Source organism: Acinonyx jubatus, chromosome B4, assembly GCF_027475565.1.
Source record: "Acinonyx jubatus isolate Ajub_Pintada_27869175 chromosome B4, VMU_Ajub_asm_v1.0, whole genome shotgun sequence".
NCBI classification, from domain to species: Eukaryota; Metazoa; Chordata; class Mammalia; order Carnivora; family Felidae; genus Acinonyx; species Acinonyx jubatus.
Window position 1 is genome coordinate 22,645,691 of NC_069387.1, and position 18,272 is coordinate 22,663,962.

Genomic DNA, 18,272 nt, shown 5'->3' on the forward strand with positions numbered 1-18,272 from the left:
TTGCCTGGAGTCTCATTCCCATCCTCAGTTATTCTATCCTCTATCAAGGTAATTTTCTTAAAACACAACTTCTTTTTTTTTTTTTATTTATTTATTTATTTTGAGGAGAGAGAGAGAGAGAGAGAGAAAGCACACATCAGGGAGGGGCAGAGAGAGAGGGAGACAGAGAATCCCAAGTAGGCTCTGCACTGTCAATGCAGAGCCCGACCTGGGACTTGATCTCATGAACAGTGAGATCATGACCCAGGCTGAAATCAAGAGTCAGATTCTCAACCGACTGAGCCACTCAGGTGTCCTGCAAAACACAACTTCTTGATGTCACTTCTGCTCAAAAACCTTTGCAACTCCTCTTTGCTTTTCTGCAAGCTAAATTCTTTGTTGAGATATTCAACATATTCTACAAACCAAATCCAATTTGCATTTTCAGTGTCTTAAAGTTGTTTCTCTATTTTGGACTGATTTCCTCCAGTCACATTGGTCTGCTCTTGTCCTCTGGCTCTCCCATTTCCCTCCTTCATCCTTCATTTCACGATGCTCTTCTCCCTTTCCTGTGTTATTCCCAGGCTATCTAGTCCAGAGTAAAACCTCAGCCTCCCCTTGTGAAGACAGTCACAGTCCCAAGGAATCATTCCTTCTTCGGATTTCCTTAAGCTCAAGGAAAGAGTCTCATGGGGAAAGATCCCCGCAGCTCTTCTCTGAGTGCCAAGCATTAAAAAAAGAGGAGTGCTCAAATTCATGGCAGAGTAGTAATATTAATGGAAAATTCAGCTTAAATATAAATTTATTGACTGAAGAAATCACATGATTACTATACAAGGGCAAAGTCAGATGATGATCTACAAGAGCCCTCCACCCTATGCAGGTGTTTACAACAGCTTGACTTCCTTCTACAACCATGAGAAAAGTAAGCACTAATTGTCGGGTGCCTTTTCTTTTTAAGTTTGTTTTCTGCCCTCGGCTGGCATACATTCTGCATGATGGAAAGATTCTGGAGGGCCTCTGAGACTTATTTTTAAAGTTCTCTCAAACCTTTGATGCATAGCCTTTCTCTGAAAGGCTGAAGAATGGGTGAGTAGATCAGCCATCATCTGTTTAAGGAAAAGGAAATTCCAAAAGTTAAGTGATATTGTTTTCCCTCCTCCACACTCAGGGGGACCGCATTCACCAACCCAGTCCCCCCATCTTGAATCTTTTGTGACACCAAAGCCCTTCTGCTTCTCGAAAACAAGGTGCCCTCACTCAACACTTTTCTCATCCAACCTAAATCAAACTAGCTGGCTGATGTGTCCTTTGGTGTGGTTGGATGGGCTTCTATTTACCTGTCCTTCTGCCATGTCCTCCCTTTCCCAGACTTCATTGAAAAGATTTCTGGTTTCTTTCTAAGAGAAAGAGGAGCCTTCGCTCACTCAGTCACCAAATACTTATGCCGACCTGTTGGCTAGGCACCGTGCACAATGCAAGAGACAGGATGGTGAGTAAGATAAGCAGGGTCTCTGCCCATCTTACACTGACATTCTGGTGGGGGAAATACAACACATCAGAAAATTAGCCTTAAAGTAAACACAGCAAATGTTGGAAAGGGCTTGACCTGAAACAGAGTACTAATATAGAGATATAATGGGGAAGGTGGGAACTGTGTAAGGGAAGAGTATGTGCTCATTTTAGACAGACTCAGGGCAGGCCTCACTTATATAAGAGCCATTAGGTTGAAGCCTGAAGGATAGGAGGAAAATAGATTTCGGGTTGGAGGCCACAGCTTATCCCAAGTCTTGGCAGGAAGGAGCTTAACCAGTGTGGCTATAACACCATAAGGAGGGCTGAGTGGTATATGATGATGTTGGGAGGGAAGCAGGGCCAGATCACACAGGTCTTACAGGCTGGGAGAAGGAGGTTGGATTGTATTCTCCGAACCTTGGGAGTAGGATTCCCAGGTAAAATACAGAACACCCAGTGAAATTTGAATTTCGGATAAATAACAAATGACTTTTGAGCTTAAGTATGTTCCAAATATTGCACGTAACATGCTTATACTAAAAGTGTATTCATTGTTTATTTGAAATTCAAATTTAACTTGGCATTCTGTTCTCCATTTTGTTTTTTGCTAAGTCTGACAACCCTAACTGAGAGGCCACTGAAAGGTTTTCAGTAGGCAAGGGGTGTGACCCAATTTGTATCTTAAAAAGATCCCTTTGGCTATTGTTTCTTGGAGAATGATTTGGAGGGTGGCAAGAATTAAGTGAAGGTGGAAGTTCAGGGAGACTAGTTAGGCTACCATAGCTTCCTGGAGGAGGGATAGTAGCAGTCTGGCCCTAGAAGACCAGTGCTTCTCAAACTTTAGTGTGCAAAGGAACCATCTAAGGATGTTTTTAAAGTGGGTACTTCATTCAGAAGATCTGGGGTGGGATCTGAGATATTGCATTTCTAGTTTGCAGGTGGTGCTGACCTTGCTGGTTCCCAGACCAAAGGTCAGCAAACTACGGCTCATCAGCCAAATCTGGCCTGCTGCCTATATTTGTCAATAAAGTTTTATTGAAACAGCCATGTCCATTTGTTTCCATTTTATCTGTGGCTGCTTGCTGGATTCATGCTATGATAGAGGGTTTAGTAGTTGCAACGGAGAGGGTATAGCCCACAAAATCTAAAAACATGTATGGCCTGGCCTTTCCCTAAAAAGTTCACTAACCCCTGCCCTAGATCACACTTTGCTACTGCAAGAGTCTAGAGTCGGGTGATTACCATGAAGACAGAGAGCCGTGGACAGATTTAAGATTCATTTGAGAGCACTGAGCATGGTCTACACTGGTTCATCAAGCACTCCCTTCTTCTGATGTGAGCCTAGGTGCCCTGAACTGCATAAAGATGCATAATCTTTCAACGTAAGCTGTTGTGACAGTTGAGAACTTGGCTAATCAATGTTGACTCATCTTAGAAATATTTACTCAGTGCGTTCTAAGCTCAAAGGATTCTACGTGGCATATATTTAAACATATATAGAATCCATCTATGCACACATAAATGCAAGTAAAAAGATACCATAAAATAGCACCTGGTAAGCCGGAAGGATCATTTGTCACACGAGCAAAAAACAAGCTGACTCCTGCTTGTCCTTGGTGCCGGCTGGTTTTCCATCTCTCCTACCCGAACTTCCATAATCCCTACTTTCTCATGGGGAGGGGTGGGTCTTTGTAGTAATTCTGGGAGGGGATACTGAGGCACAGCACTATCACCCCTCTTATTGATTCCACCCCTAGTAAGAAACTTTGCCCATCCTCCTCTCTATTTTTTAAAGGAACAGAGTATCTGGTGCTCACCTAAGAGGGAGATTACTTTAAAATGAAAAAGAAGGGGCACCTGGGTGGCTCAGTCAGTTAAGCGTCCGACTTCGGCTCAGGTCATGATCTTGCAGTCTGTGGGTTCAAGCCCCGTGTCGGGCTCTGTGCTGACAGCTCAGAGCCTGGAGCCTGTTTCAGATTCTGTGTCTCCTTCTTTCTCTGACCCTCCCCTGTTCATGCTCTCTCTCTCTGTCTCAAAAATAAATAAATGTTAAAAAAAATTGAAAAAAAAATAAAATGAAAAAGAAGATGACTTTAGAAAGCAGGAGAGAAAAGTCACAGTTTTATGCACAACATTTTCTTGGGATTCATTTGGGATTCTTAGAATTGCTACTTTGACAGACCCCCATGGTAATTCCCCAAGGCAAGATGCTTGTGTAACGTCGCACAAGGCACGGTATTTCTCTTGTGTCGTAACACCTGTAAGGCAATGTCCTACAACAAAGTACTAAAATGACTTCTCATTTAAAGGCCACTCCACAGTTGTGAAAAGTTGTGAATTTCTGGAAATTGCTTGGAGCATTTTAGCTTTCCAGGATGTTATTTCAGGCACTGATGTAGTAAGGCCATCAAATGGTGGCCTAGTGATGCATTAACATCAACAAGTTAATTCCAATTTCTGTGCAACATAATCTCCCTCTAGATAGTCGTGTCACACTTGGATGGCTACTATGCTATCTTCAGAGTAGAGGGAAGTAAGCTGGTTTGGAGTTAGAGTCCCTGTAGCTCTCTAATGTTCCCAATGTTATTAAACACATTTTTATTAAATGTGCCTGCTATTCCTTTTCCCCATCCGGGCATTGCATAACAAACAGTAACAACCACCAAAATGAGAGATTAAACTTGTGTAAGAGACTGATCCATTTTATTCGGAAGGCTGAAGTTGTTCAGGGAAAATGAATACAAGATATGTCAGGCAGCAGCCGCTGCCTGCTTTTCAGAGCAAAACTCGAATCTCAGGTCACATTTCCACAAAGGACATCCATTCCACAAAGAAACAACTCTTCTTTCCAATGTATGTATTTATGTCAGAATCCAAACAGACTTTCACTTAATTATTAAGCATTGGCATGTTTGGAACTCCAAGTTCAAAGTGGCGGTGTCTGACCCATGATCTAATGGATTACATTCTTTTGCATGGGAGGAAAAAGGCATGGGGCTGAAAAATGTGCTCTCTAGAAACCTTTCTTTTATTCCCTCCTTAAATTTTAAACATTTTGGCAAACCTGTTTAAATGTCTTACTGCAATGCCGAGATGCTGAGGCATAGATGAGACAAAAAGCAGATGAATAAAGGAAAAAGCTTCCTTTTCAGGAGGGACCGGCAAGAGGAGAAAAGGAAGCAGGCGGGAGTGCCTGGGATTTATTTTGTAATAGGAGGTTGTCTGAAATAAGATTGGAAGGAAGGTTGGAGATCTGGTGGGCATCGGGTCCTGGAAGCATTATAAAAAGAGTGTTTTATAAGGGAGAAATCATTAAAAGGATTCACACATCCATTTGCATGAATTAGCAAACCCGGGAGAGTGTCTGAAATGCATTGCAAGTGCTGACCTGAAATGAAGGTCACTGATTTCCCCATGACATCAGTGCTTAGGGAGCAGAGTTACATTAACAAACCTTTCCAGCCAGTGTTGAAAGATCATTGCCTCCAATTATCTGCATCTCGCCCATGGACTGGTCGTTCTAAAAAAAGGGAAGATAATATTTCACTGTACAAGAAAAACCTTTACAGCACATTTCCCCCCGCCGTCTACCCAGCTAGCGGCTAGACTGCGCCTTACAAATACAGCACAAATAGCTGGTCCAGATTCCTGGTTGCCCGTGGTTACCGAGAGCCACTCTCCTGCTACTGTGCTGGGGACAAAGCATTCTAATGGTTCGGGGAGGGGACAGACTGTGTGGAGAGGGGATGATAAAAGGAGTGGAGAGAAAACAAATAAACCTAATTTTGGAATACAAAAATGATGGAAGGTGCTTGAGCCTGTGCTGAGGCAGATGGAATTGGCGAAGGCAGTCATGCTCCTGGACCTCCCTGGGCCGAGGGGGCTACGGGATCCCCAGAAGTGGGCCGCACATTTGTCTGCTGTGCCAACAAGTCCCAGTCCTAGCCTTCAGCGGGGAGCAATCAGACAGTGGCTGAGCAATCAGTTGAGGCCTCCTCACCTCCTACCACACAGATCCAGCCTCTCTGCTGACGTTGAGGGCAATTCTAACAGCTCACAGATCAAGAACTTTGCATTTAGACCTTCACACATGAACGAAGAAGCCTCGGGAAATTTCTACAGTCCCAGGAATATGTTTAGGAGACTTTCACTCCAATTCCTTCAGAGGTTATGAGTATTCACTTTCATGAGATTTATATATATATCACACATTGTCCTGTGCTACTTAAACCTCTCTCTCTCTCACACACACACACACACACACTAAACTAAATATGGATTGTTACAGAGTGCATATCACAACCAAATAATACAGAGGCCAAACAGGAAATAGAGCAGGCCGCTTGTTTTCTGGCCTCACTGCAAAAACACCCTACAGACAGTGGCTTCATGACCAAGCAAGAATGCTGTAATGTTGCAATCCTTTCCAACAGCAATCTAAGGGAGAAGACGATGGTGCAGGTACCTTGTGCATGATGTGCCGAACCAGGAAACATCTCAGGTCGCTGCTGTGAACCGTTGTGGCTTTTGCCAGTTCAGGGTTTTCCTCCCTTATTCTGCCTCTTTCACGGAGGGTGGGGGGCATCATTCATTCCTTATGGCTCAGGTGGGGCTAGGCCTTTCCTATGTAAACCAGCTATGCCTGGTGCTACATGCCAGCTACCTAAGCCAATTCTGTTCCCTTAGGAATTTTCTTGGGTTGGTTTGAATTGGATTCTGTCACTTGCAACAGAGTCTCTATCTAGGCATTGACATCGGTCATCTGGGAAGGGGGAAAGCAGCCAAATAACCAATATAACAGTTTTACCAATGAAACAGGTTTGTCTTTTCACCTTACTGCTCAAGAGGGGGGAAAATAACCTTAGAATGTTTTTACTTCCACTCGGTAAAGCATTCACTCTGTACTGCAAAGAAGTAAAGAGGAAGCCCACCAAGTAGATAAATCCAATAATTTTCTTCTTATGGGAACTGATCTCAAAGGGAGAAAGTCAAAGAACATCCAGAATTTACTGATCTTCTGCTGGTTTCGAACAGGCATATATAATCATGTATTCATAAGCAGTCACGCAGTAGGTTAGGAACTTGTCAAAAATGTCAAAGGAGGGGCGTCTGGGTGGCTCAGTCGGTTGAGCGCCCGACTTCAGCTCGGGTCATGATCTCGCGGTTCATGGGTTTGAGCCCTGCATCGGGCTCTGTGCTGACAGCTTAGAGCCTGGAGCCTGCTTTGGATTCTGTGTCTCCCTCTCTCTCTGCCCCTCTCCCACTCACACTCTGTCTCTCTCTCCATCTCTCTCAAAAATGAATAAACATTAAAAAAAAAATTAAAAGAATGTCAAAGGAGAAGATTCTCTTGTCACTTCTAGAGGTGCTGAGATATAGGAGTAAAGGTAGGCGGAATTTCTGCATAACAGGCTCAAATATGTTGTTAATAGCAGCAGGAAAAATAAAAATTTCTGTATCCCTAGGGGACTGAGATATGCAGAACTGGACCCAACTACTAAACCACAAAGTTTAATGTAACAAATGAGATTTACACTCTGCCAGATTGGAGCAAACTTCATAATAATTCTACTATTATCATCTTCATTCTATTGATTAAAAACAAAACCCCCACAATATATCAGAAAGCTAAATACTATGCTATAAGTCACATATTCAGCATGTTGCCAAGAAAATCTTATTTCAGATTGATGTACTTTTTATTTTAATTTCAGAAGGCCTTAATTAGAGTCCACGTTTATAACATGTTTTTATTATTAGATCTATCCTTAACTCATCTGGAACTTAGGTCTTCCAAGTATGTGTATAGTCAATTGTCCCAATACCACTTATGGAATTGTTTTTCCCCAACTGGTTGGAATGTCATTTTTATCATATCCTTCATTCTCCTATGTGAGGGTCAGTTTCTACGCTCTTCTGTTTCATTAGCCTAAAATGTCTATTTTAACATCTAAACCATACTTTTAAATTATTATGGCTTTTTATTATGTTTTGATACGTGGTAAAGAAAGATTCATTTTTGCGTTCTTTTAAAAAAAATTGTCTTGGCCACTTTTTTTTTTTTTTGTCTCAGCTACTTTAGTACTTTTATTTTTTTAATTTTTGAAAAATGTTTATTCATTTTTGAGAGAGAGAGAAAGCGTGCGGGGAAGGGGCAAAGAGAGTGGTACACAGAATCCAAAGCAGGCTCCAGGCTCTGGGCTGTCAGCACAGAGCCTGACACGGGGCTCGAAACCACGAACTGTGAGATCATGACCGGAGTCGAAGTTGATGCCTAACTGACTGAGCCACCCAGACGCCCCTGTACCTTTATTTATTTGCCTATCTGCTGGGCTGTTATGAAGATCAAATGAATTAATATAAACTGAACATTTAGAACAGAGCCCGGCTCAGTAAATGCTGGGTGCGATTCATTTTCCTCCCTCCCCCTCCTTCTTTCCCAGGAAATGGTCACTCCTCAGTCCTCTCTGGTACACTGGAGTCTGGAGCTCTCCTGTTTTAATGACTCCAGCAAAGAAGGCTTTTGTGTCTTGCTGGGATGAAGAAGGCAGCCTAGAGGACCATCCTCTCCATTCATAAGCTCCCCAGCACCCTGCTGCTTGTAGGGCATTCCTTCTTCACTCCATCTTCTAAGAACCTAGCTACTAACTTGTAAGCCTTTCAAGAATTCTGTGGCATGAATCTTGTACTTCTCATTGACAATTCCCTCTATAGGCATTTGGATTTTCACTTTCACTCTTCAGCTGAGTCAGTGCCCTTCCTTAATCAGTTTTGCCTCCTAAAAACCACTGACATCTCTTGCCTACTGAGGTTTTCTCCCCCTTTCTTTGTCCTTGTGAGGAAATACTTCATTCATTTCTTTACTGGAATTTTGGTGGGGTTTCAGGAAGGAATAGAGCTAATTGTATGCATCTAATCCACTGTGTTTAACCATGATATTTTTCTAGCAGTTCAAAAGCATCCTTATATTCCCAGGATTGATGTACTTTTTAAAAATGTCATTGGTTTTGATTTCATAATATTTTATTTGGGATTATTAATCTTCATAAGATTGGTTTATAGTTTTGTTTTTCTTTTTCTTTCCTTTTTTTCTTTTTTTACTGTTTATTTTTGAGAGTGAGAGAGACAGAGCACAAGCGGGTGAGGGGCAGAGAGAGAGACACACAGAATTCAAGCCAGTCTCCAGGCTCTGAGCTGCCAGCACAAGAGTCCAACGGGGGTTTGAACCCACGAACCACGAGATCATGACCCGAGCCCAAGTTGGAGCTTAACCAACTGAGCCACCCAGGCACCCCAAGATTGGTTTATAGTTTTAAGGCAAATTTATACTAGCCTCATATAATGCACTGGGTGGTTCTTTATCTTTTGTCTATGCTCTAGTAAAGTTTGTATACCAATGGATTGATTTGTTTTGCTGAGGTTCTGTAGAGCTCAGTGTAGGTATTATTTAATCCCCAACTTACAAACAGGGAATCTGAGCACTGAATGTTTAGGTAACTTGCCCGAGAGGAGCTGCTAATAGGTAAAGGGACCCAGTTCAATCCTAGATTGCCTGGCTCCATATTACTCTGGTGTAACCTATCCCTGCCCCACACCCCCAGTATCCCTAGAAGAGAGAAGCACATAATTGGTCTTTGAGAGGAACCTGAGAAGGGGTGGGTCCCGCTTATACTAGTGAAGTGAAATATATAAGCTGACATGGCCAAGGGAAGCCGACATCTTGGTAAAAATGCCAGCAGCAGTTACATACCTTTAAAGAGCCAAGGAAATCTCTGACATTTAGTCCAGGGTTCCTTGGAAGAAATATTCTGGAAATCAGCTTGGCCTGATCTCCAGGCACAAGAGCACACCCACACAGCCCTGCAGGTGTGGCGATTCTTCGTGCCACAATGCCAATGGAGACTTGGCGCTGCTTAGATAACCTTTAGAAAAAAAGCATTACTGAAGAATAAATATCCTGAATTCCTGCCCTTTTGAGGAACAGGAAGCGGAAAAGTAAGGAAAATAAATAAACAAAAGAACCACTCTCTAAACCATTCATTTCCAAAGTCAGAGACTCTTGCTTCAAATTCTGTGCAGACAAAAGCTTTCTCAATATTCTGCGCTGCCATCAATCCCTTAACTTTGCTTTCCCCCAGTATTAGCCTGATCTTTCCTCTCAGCTCTTCTGTGCCCTATATTAAATGGATTGAGATGCAAAACAAAAAACAGAAATAGTTCATTATAAGGAGTTTTAGCGACCAAACTGGAAAGTTTCTTATTAAAATGGTGCAAACCACTAAAGAAAACCTTTTTATGTTTATTTATTTATTCTAAGAGAGTGTGTGCATGCATGTGTACATGAGCAGGGGAGGGGCGGGGCGTGGGGAGTGTGGGAGTCTCAAACAGGCCCCACGCTGACAACGCAGAGCCAGACATGGGGTTTTGATCCCCTGATCTCCCTGATGTGAGATCATGACCTGAGCCAAAATCAAGAGCAGGATGTTCAACCAACTGAGCCACCCAAATGCCCTTATTTATTTGTTTGTTTGTTTGTTTGTTTGTTTATTTATAGCAAGCCAGAGAAGGGCAGAGAGAGAGGGAGAGAGAAATCCCAAGCAGGCTCTGTGCCGTCAACACAGAGCCTGAGGCAGATCTCAAACTCACCAGCTGTGAAATCATGACCTGAACCCAAACCCAGAGCCATTGGCTTAACCAACAGAGCCACCCAGAAGCCCCCTGATGTTTTTTTTCAAGCTCTAACATTTGATGCTAAGTCAGAGAACGAGTGCAGGTGAATTTCTTTCAGTATCCCCAGTTTTCTCTTCAACCAGCAGTTGATGTAGGACAGGGCTCTTAACTGGGCCCTTCAGTCCTTTAAGCTGCCTGTGTCAGGGTGGAGGGGGCAGTGGGGTGAGAGCCTGTGTGGCTTCTGTGCCCCTTGGTTCAAGCAGAGCAATTCCACTTGTCCCTCTTATATCGACTGGATTCCAAGAAAGATGGTACCGGCAAAAAAGTTTGAAAACCATCATGTTAAGGTTTTCTCCTTTGAAATGGACTTATGTTTTGGTTTTCTGTTCATTTAAATATCCATCTGCTTCTGACATAGTTTGTTTAGTAACTCATTCTTACAACCTACGGGGGGGTATGCTGTGGAAAGTTGAATGTGGAGATTAAGTGACCAGGCACCCGGGGTCCCCAGGTCCCCTTAAGGACCAGACTGCCTGGGTTCTGGTCAAAGCTCCACCTTCCATTAGTTGTGTGACCTTGAGGAAGTTACTTAAACTCTCAGTGCCTCAACTTCCCTATCTATAAAAAGGGTATATTAATAGTTCCTACCTCTTAGGATTATTGGAGGACTAAATGAAATCATGTGCTTCAAGCACTTAGAAAAGTGCCTGGAATGTAATAATTAGCAGTACATAAAGTAAGCCCTGTATTCTCCTAAGAAACTTGCAAGGCTCCCTGGTGTCCTAACACTGACTTTGTGATGTATTCTTTGCTCGGTTCACTCAGCACATTACTACGCCATACATTCTGTGGTTAGCGTTCATGAGGCTGACCGCTGCCCATGAGGCCTGTGTGTAAGGAAGACTCATGTCCTTGCACTGCTAGTCTGTATCACGACTGGAGCTTTGCTTAAAAACGACCTCATAATGAGCTTTCCTTTGGGATTTCTTGGTGACCTCCCAACTCCCACCCTGGAGGGTCTGAAGCTTTACAGTGGACTGTTTGGTGGGCATAGTTTCTATCATTCTACTTTGCTGTTTTCATCCTTCTTCCCGCTAGGTAGAAGCCACTTGGAGATTGTGCTTGGACCCACTTAGCTCTCATTAGATCCTTGAGGGAGCCAATTACAGTCAGTAGAGCAAGGGGTTGTTAACCTTGAAACTGCTTTACAAGATGGCAGCAGCAGATCTGTGGCAGAACATGAGAATGGATGTCTGGATTTCTGATCTCTTTCTAGGCCTGGATGCATTTTTATCTTGGGGGGGGGTCATGAGATAGCCCAATGCCTTCCTATAAATCCACCATTTTAGCTTAAAGTCATCTAAAATTGATTTATAGACTACTTGTAAACAAAAGAACCTCAACTAAGAGATCATGCTAATTTACAGGAAAAGTCCCTATTTGCAAATTTTGATAAATATTGTTAGTGATAAATTACTTGTGACGCACCTCATCGTTACTAATAAACAGTGCTATGCTACACTGAGACCTCAGGAGTTTCCGGCACACAATCTACTGTTTAATCCTCCATATCTTAGCTCGTGGTTGCTCACACAATACTTTTCCATCTTTCTTCACGTGGGCAACTCGTACTCTTTCATCAAGACTCAGTTCGGGCACCATCTCTTCCAGGAAGTTTTCCTCGAGTTCCCTGGACTTTATATGTGTCCCAATAACACTCTACACAGATCTGCATGTTAATAGACCATGTCCAGCTGGATTTTTTTGTGAACGTAGTAATTGCCAATGGAGTGAAAACCCCTTCAGCATTGCAGTCTTATTTTCATCTTAATTGAACCCTCTGTTGCTAGCATATTGTGGCATCTAGTGTTTGTGGAGCCATAACTGATGCATCTGAGTACATGTGTTAGCCCGACGTGGGGCTTGAGCCCATAAACCGTGAGATCATGACCTGAGCCCAAATCAAGAGTCAGGTGCCTAACCCAGGCACCCTATGTTAGCCACCCAGGTGCCCTGTGTTAGATATATATATATATATATATATATATATATATATATATATATAATGCTTTTTGTAATGTTTATTTATCTTTGAGAGATAGAGAGAGATAGAGCATGAGTGGGGGAGGAGAAGAGATTGAGGGAGACACAGAATCTGAAGTAGGCTCCAGGCTCTGAGCTGTCAGCACAGAGCCTGATGTGGGGCTCGAACTCACGGACCGCGAGATCATGACCTGAGCTGAAGTTGGATGCTTAACCGACTGAGCCACCCAGGAGCCCTGATTTTTAATACTTCTTCTCCTACCCACTTAGAAAAGTGTTCTCAGGTAAGCACATCATTTCTATTCCTTTAAGTTCTTTCTCCGGCTGTCCAGAAGCCTAGAGGAACTTATTACTTAATGGGAGTCAGAGAAAAATGAAAACTATAAGCAAACACATGAGAAAATAGCTGTAAAGCTCAACTGAGAAGGACTTAGATAAGGTTGACTTGAGTAACTTAGAAGACAGAAAGACTGGAAAAATATAGACCTTTCCCCCATTATGTTCGGTTCGCACCCAAATTATATTTTCTTTATTTTCATGCTTTTATTATCCCAGTTCCCAGTCTCCTCAATATTTTTACAAACCTAAATGCAAACATCTATGCAAATTCTGAATACTCAAAATATGAAAATCTGATTTATTAAGATATTTTAATGTCAGGAATTCATTTCATAATTAGTAAAAGATATATTTGAAAGCCAAACTAGTATTTTAGCCAGGAAAAAAGTATATAGGTTAGGATGTACAATTTCACTCATTTGAAAGTACACATGTATTTCACACTTCCTGAATTTCGTGTGTCTAACTTTGCAAACATGATGTGACTTTATTCGAAGACAAAATGGTTTTCTGTTTAATGACAATGATTTATTACTCTATTGTGATCGGTATTCTACTCCACCCAGTCTCTAAGAGGGGTACTGGTTAGCTAAGAGTAATCTCCACCCGACAGAGAAAGGCTCTTTTCTTTATGAGAAATAAAGGGGCGCTGGGTTAGAAGAAGGGACACAATCATGTGAAGAATCTATAGGCTGGTAGGAATAATGAGGGGTCATCAGAAAAAAAAAAGAAGAAGAAGAAGAAAGAAAGAAAAAAGGAGGAGGGAGAAGAAAATGGACCTTTATTTTAATTTAGTTATACGAGACCCCAGGAAAGGAGGAAACAGTTTAAAAATGGATTCAGTGGCTTTGCTTTACGTGAACTCTGTTTGAAACCTTGAAGCAGGATATCCTTCTGTTTTGAATCCTGGTATGGACTGTTGTTTTGGTTTAAGTTTTGTTTTTACATTTTGGGTCAGACGGACACGCCGGTGGAGGCTCTTGAAACATCTGAGTGACCCTGAAAGACTTCAGTAAAATCTTTGTTTTAAAATGGGGACACTCATATCCCCGGTGGTGACTATTACTCAGAAGACCATTTTCTCCGTATAATTTTTTTTCTCCTAAGTAACCCAGGGAAGATTTATAATTATATCTTAACACACACACACACACACACACACGCACACACACACACACACACACACACCAATTGACAACAGTTGTTCAACAGTAATGAAATCTTAAACCAGCTCTCATGAACTGGTTTTAAGATTGCCAAGAGAAGGAACGGTGAACAGGAAGGACCAAGGGAGAGAACTGGCAGCAGATAGCATGCCAGAGAAACCTCCAGAACACACACCACTTTTTGGCATTAGGCTGGAGCTATCTTTTTTCCCATCCAATTGTACTCTGGGTCCAAAAAGTTCTGCTATCTTGTGTCACTTCTCAGTTCAAAATATTTCTGAAAATTCCCAGGCCTGCAAAATGAAGTCTGATTTTGTCTTCTTCTTCGTCTTTTTTTGCCACCCTCAGAGCCAGGCAAGAGGGGCTCTGCCTATTCACAAACACCAAAACACAAAGACATTTGATTTTTTTTTCTTTTTGGTCTTATAAGGAAGTTTTTTTGACAATTCTCTAACAGTTTGAGCTATGAGAATTATGTAACAGGGACACGTGTGCTGAGCTGGGCCCTGCCCCCTCCCCCCTTGCAGGGTCAAGTCTGTGCAGGGGAGGATGGTGGTAGAGAAAAACACAGCCTTATCTTGGGAAACCAGAAAAAGAGAGGCTGGTATTTTTTTCAAGTTGGCCACCCTAAAATCACCCAAAGCAGGTGTCTCAGAGGCCAAACTCCCCAGATAACCGTGTTCCCTCCTGCCTCTCTGCTCAGATGGGAGAGTCTTAGAGGCACCTGAATGAAGAGAAAGAGGCATGAGGGAGAAAAACCCAGCTGCCCCACTCCCTTAAGAAGAGCTTAAGTGGGTCAGTCTCATCTGGGTTTTTGGCAGGCTCAGTCACCACCCAGGAGCTGCGCCTGGGCCCAGCTTATGCCCTGCCCTGCCCTGCCCTGCAGACACATGACTCTGCTCAGGCTTGCAGGCTGCAGGGATGAGCCCAGCTCCTTTGGTCTCCAGCTCAGGTGATCTGGGTAGAAACATGAGCCCGACCATGGACCAAGCTATAAAGTTTCAAAACCTTAAATATTTAGGGAAATAGTGCGTGGATCTGCATTTGCAATCTTGCCTTGGGTCCCATAAATATTAGAGGCAAGCCTGACTTTGAGAAGCATTTATTGAACATTTACTAAGTGCCAGGCACTACGCTAAGCGCATTATTTATATGGATCCTGACAAAATCCCATTAGGGATCTCTACCAGCCAGCAACCATACCCTTGGTATTTACCCAAGGAGTTGAACATTTACGTCCACACAAAAACTTGCATCTGAGTGTTTATAGCAGTTTTATTCATAATTAGCAAAACTTGGAAGCAACTGAGATGTCCTTCAGCAGGTGAGAGGATAAATAAATGGTGGTAACACCCAGACAGTGGGTACCATTCAGTGCTAAAAAGAAATGAACTATCAAGCCACGGAAAGACATGGAGGGATGGTTAAGTGCATATTACTCATTAAGGGAAGATGGAAATCTGATGAGAGTGTATATACTGTAGTGGTATAGGTCCAACATGTGACATTCTGGGAAAGGCAAAACTATGGAGACAATAAAAGATCAGTGTTTGGGGCGCTTGGGTGGCTCAGTCGGTTGAGCATCTGACTCCTGATTTTGGCTCAGTTAATGATCTCATGGTTCGTGGGATCAAGCCCTGCATCGGGCTCTGCACTGACAGCACGGAGCTTGTTTGGGATTCTCTCTCTCCCCTTCTCTCTCTCTCTGGCCCTCCCCCACTTGTGTGTGCACGTTTGTGCTTTCTCTCTCTCTCTATCTCTCTCAAAATCAATAAATAAACATTAAAAAAAATCAGTTTTCACCAGGGGTTGGTGGGGGAGGGACGAATAGGTGGAACACAGGCGATTTTTAGGGTAGTAAGAACACTCTAGGATATCCTAACGATGGATACATGTCATTACACATTTGTCCAAACACATAGTTATGATGCACCCATGTAAGTTCATCAGTTGTAACACGTCACACTCTGGTGTCGGATGTTGATAGTGGGGGAGGCTGTGGGCGTATGGGGTCAGGGGGTACATGGGAACTCTCTTGTACTTTCCCCTCAATTTTGATGGGAATCTAAAACTGCTTGCTCTAAAAAATAAAGTCCATTAAAAAACAATCCTATGAGGTAACAGGTGCTGTCATCACTCCAATTCAAGTAACTTGACTAAGTAACGTCGCCCAAGGTCCCACAGCTGGAAAGTGAGGGAGCTGAAAACAGGGTAACCCTCTGTCTTGCTCCAAAGCCTCCATGCAATCAACACATTCTACAGCTTTTCTGTCACATCTGATCAGAATCTACCTTTCTGTGTGACTTGGCACTACACTTCCTTTTGGCCAGTGTTTCGTAGGTGATGTGCTCTCAAATCCTCTGTGTGGACTGTTTACCCTGTGTGGACAGGGGCCTGAGAGCCTGTATTTCTAGCAAGCTCCCAGGTGACAGGGATGGGGCAGGACCATAGGCCACACTCTGAGTCGTCGGGATGTCTGTTCCACCCTGCTAAGTCCAGCGCAACACCCTGCATTTTATCATTGTGTGCCTTATGGATGTTCCCTCCACCCAGAATTTCTTTCTGCCATGTCTCTGCTTGTCAGAATTATAACCTCCTTGCACATGGAGACTAAAATCTACTTGCATAATAAATCATCGTCTGATCCTCATCCTATCACCACTGTCAACCAGAATTGATTTCTCCTGCCAACGTGTTTCCTTTGCATTTAGCGCCAATTCTGCAGCCCTCGTTTCGTCCTTGTTTTACTGGCTACTTCTTGCTCATTGTCTACGTATCTGTTCACTCCCGCTATTCCGAAAGCACCCTGAGGATAGGGACTTTAGAGCCTGCATCTGTGGTTCCTAACACTGAGCAGAGCCTCGCATACGAAAGGGAATGTGATGTGATCCCCTTTTCTGTTAAGTGGGGACAATAACACCTACTAGTTTGGACTGTTGTGAGGTTTAAATGAAACATCATACGTAGAATGCTTTGCCCACACTAGGCCCCTGATAAATACTTATTGAATTGGACTTTCCTTTCCTGTTATCCATAAAAGGGAAGGGGGAGGGTGTGGGAGTGAATTAAGGACAAAGCCAGGCCTACCCTCAAGGTAGCTTAACTTTGATTCATGTGATTTTCCCACTCTATCAAGCTCTGCTTCACTTTGTTTTGCTTATGTGAGTAACTCTAAATTTATCATTCATGTAACTACAATTTATCAGCATTTACAGAAAAAAACCTGGAGTAGTATTTCCTGGTTCACATTTTCTGTACAAATCACTGATTAAGATTCAATTAGGGCTTACGATTAAAAGGAATAAATGTGTCAGTAAACTATAAGGTAATGTAACATGTATTTAATACACATCTCTAACCTAGTGGTATGCCTATGCAACTCAAAACAGCCAAATTTACAATTAGGTAATGCTTTCCAGGTAACATGACCGCACAAGAAGAAATGAATGATTATCGTCAGGCACAATGATTGCCTTAACCAGTCACTCACTGGGACTCCTTGGCAAGCCCTCGATTTCTCATTTACTTCATCTGGAAAATGGGGATACTACTACCTGCCTTACTTGCTTCTCAGAGTTCTCAGAAAGAGCAAACAGATTTTCCAATACATGCAAACACTCTGAACAATAGAGCAAACTTTTCATATGCGGAAATGTCTTAATATAATATCTTCAGCCATAATACAAAGCTAGAGGGGAAAAGGCAATTTATATAAAATACAAAGAAAGTGGAATACTTGGGGGGTGGCAAATGTCAGGCGTTTCATCTACTGTTACTGTTTTTTAGGTTTACGGTTTTGCTCCGACGTCTCCAGGTGTCTCATGGGACTTGAGCATTACGTGAGAAGGTCGGAGAGCAGAATGCTTCTAGAGCCACCTTTTATTTTTCAGAATAAGAAAAGATGGTTTATATGATGTAGGCATGCTGATTGGCAGTGCAGGCTTGCAAATTCCTTCAGTATTAAGTCATGTCTTCAAAACTGGGTGGGGCGCTGAGTTATTAAATTTTTTCTTTCCCTCTGGAGGCCAGGGCTTGGAAGTAGCTAAAGACTACATGTGAACTGAGCTGGGTGGTCTCGGGAAAATTCTGAGTAAACAGCGTTTGCTCATCTGAAAGGACCACAACACACTGTGCATCTGTCTGTCCGTATTATACAAACAGAATCTGGACTCCATTAATGTGCCCGAGGAATAAATTATTCTCTAATAAATGTTTTTATAATCACAGTGGAAAGGAAGGTCCGGGACAGCAAAGGAAATGAGATGCTGCAGTACCAATTTGTTGGTGGAAGCTTGGAAGAGGAGCAGGAGAGGAAGTGCTCCACAGCTGTGTCTGACTTAGAGCAGCCATGCCTTCTGCGACATGGGAGAGGTGGGGTTCAATACAGACTTAGGTACGGGGAGCACCCTAGTCTAGACTGCCAATGAGGAACGCCAAATCACCCAGGAAGGGTGGCTTTCGCTCTTAGTCTCTGCCACATGATCTAAGAACAACCCCTCAATGACACAATCAACTGTAGAGCCAACCCCCTTTGGGCGCTGAAAGTCAGAACGTCCACAC

The 18,272-nt window shown here is 42.8% G+C and overlaps 1 protein-coding gene across 3 annotated transcripts in view; it reads right to left on the reverse strand.

The window, feature by feature from the left end:
- Positions 1 to 18,272, reverse strand: part of PRTFDC1 (phosphoribosyl transferase domain containing 1) — a 98,695-nt gene that overhangs the window by 13,394 nt on the left and 67,029 nt on the right. For 2 of the 3 annotated variants that reach the window (XM_027073662.2, XM_053225405.1), the window contains exon 4: positions 4,949 to 5,014. The exons of the other annotated variant lie outside the window; for it this stretch is intronic. In XM_027073662.2, the coding sequence (XP_026929463.1) occupies positions 4,949 to 5,014 (66 nt within the window). The remainder of the gene's footprint in view (positions 1 to 4,948; positions 5,015 to 18,272) is intronic. 3 annotated transcript variants of the gene reach the window in all.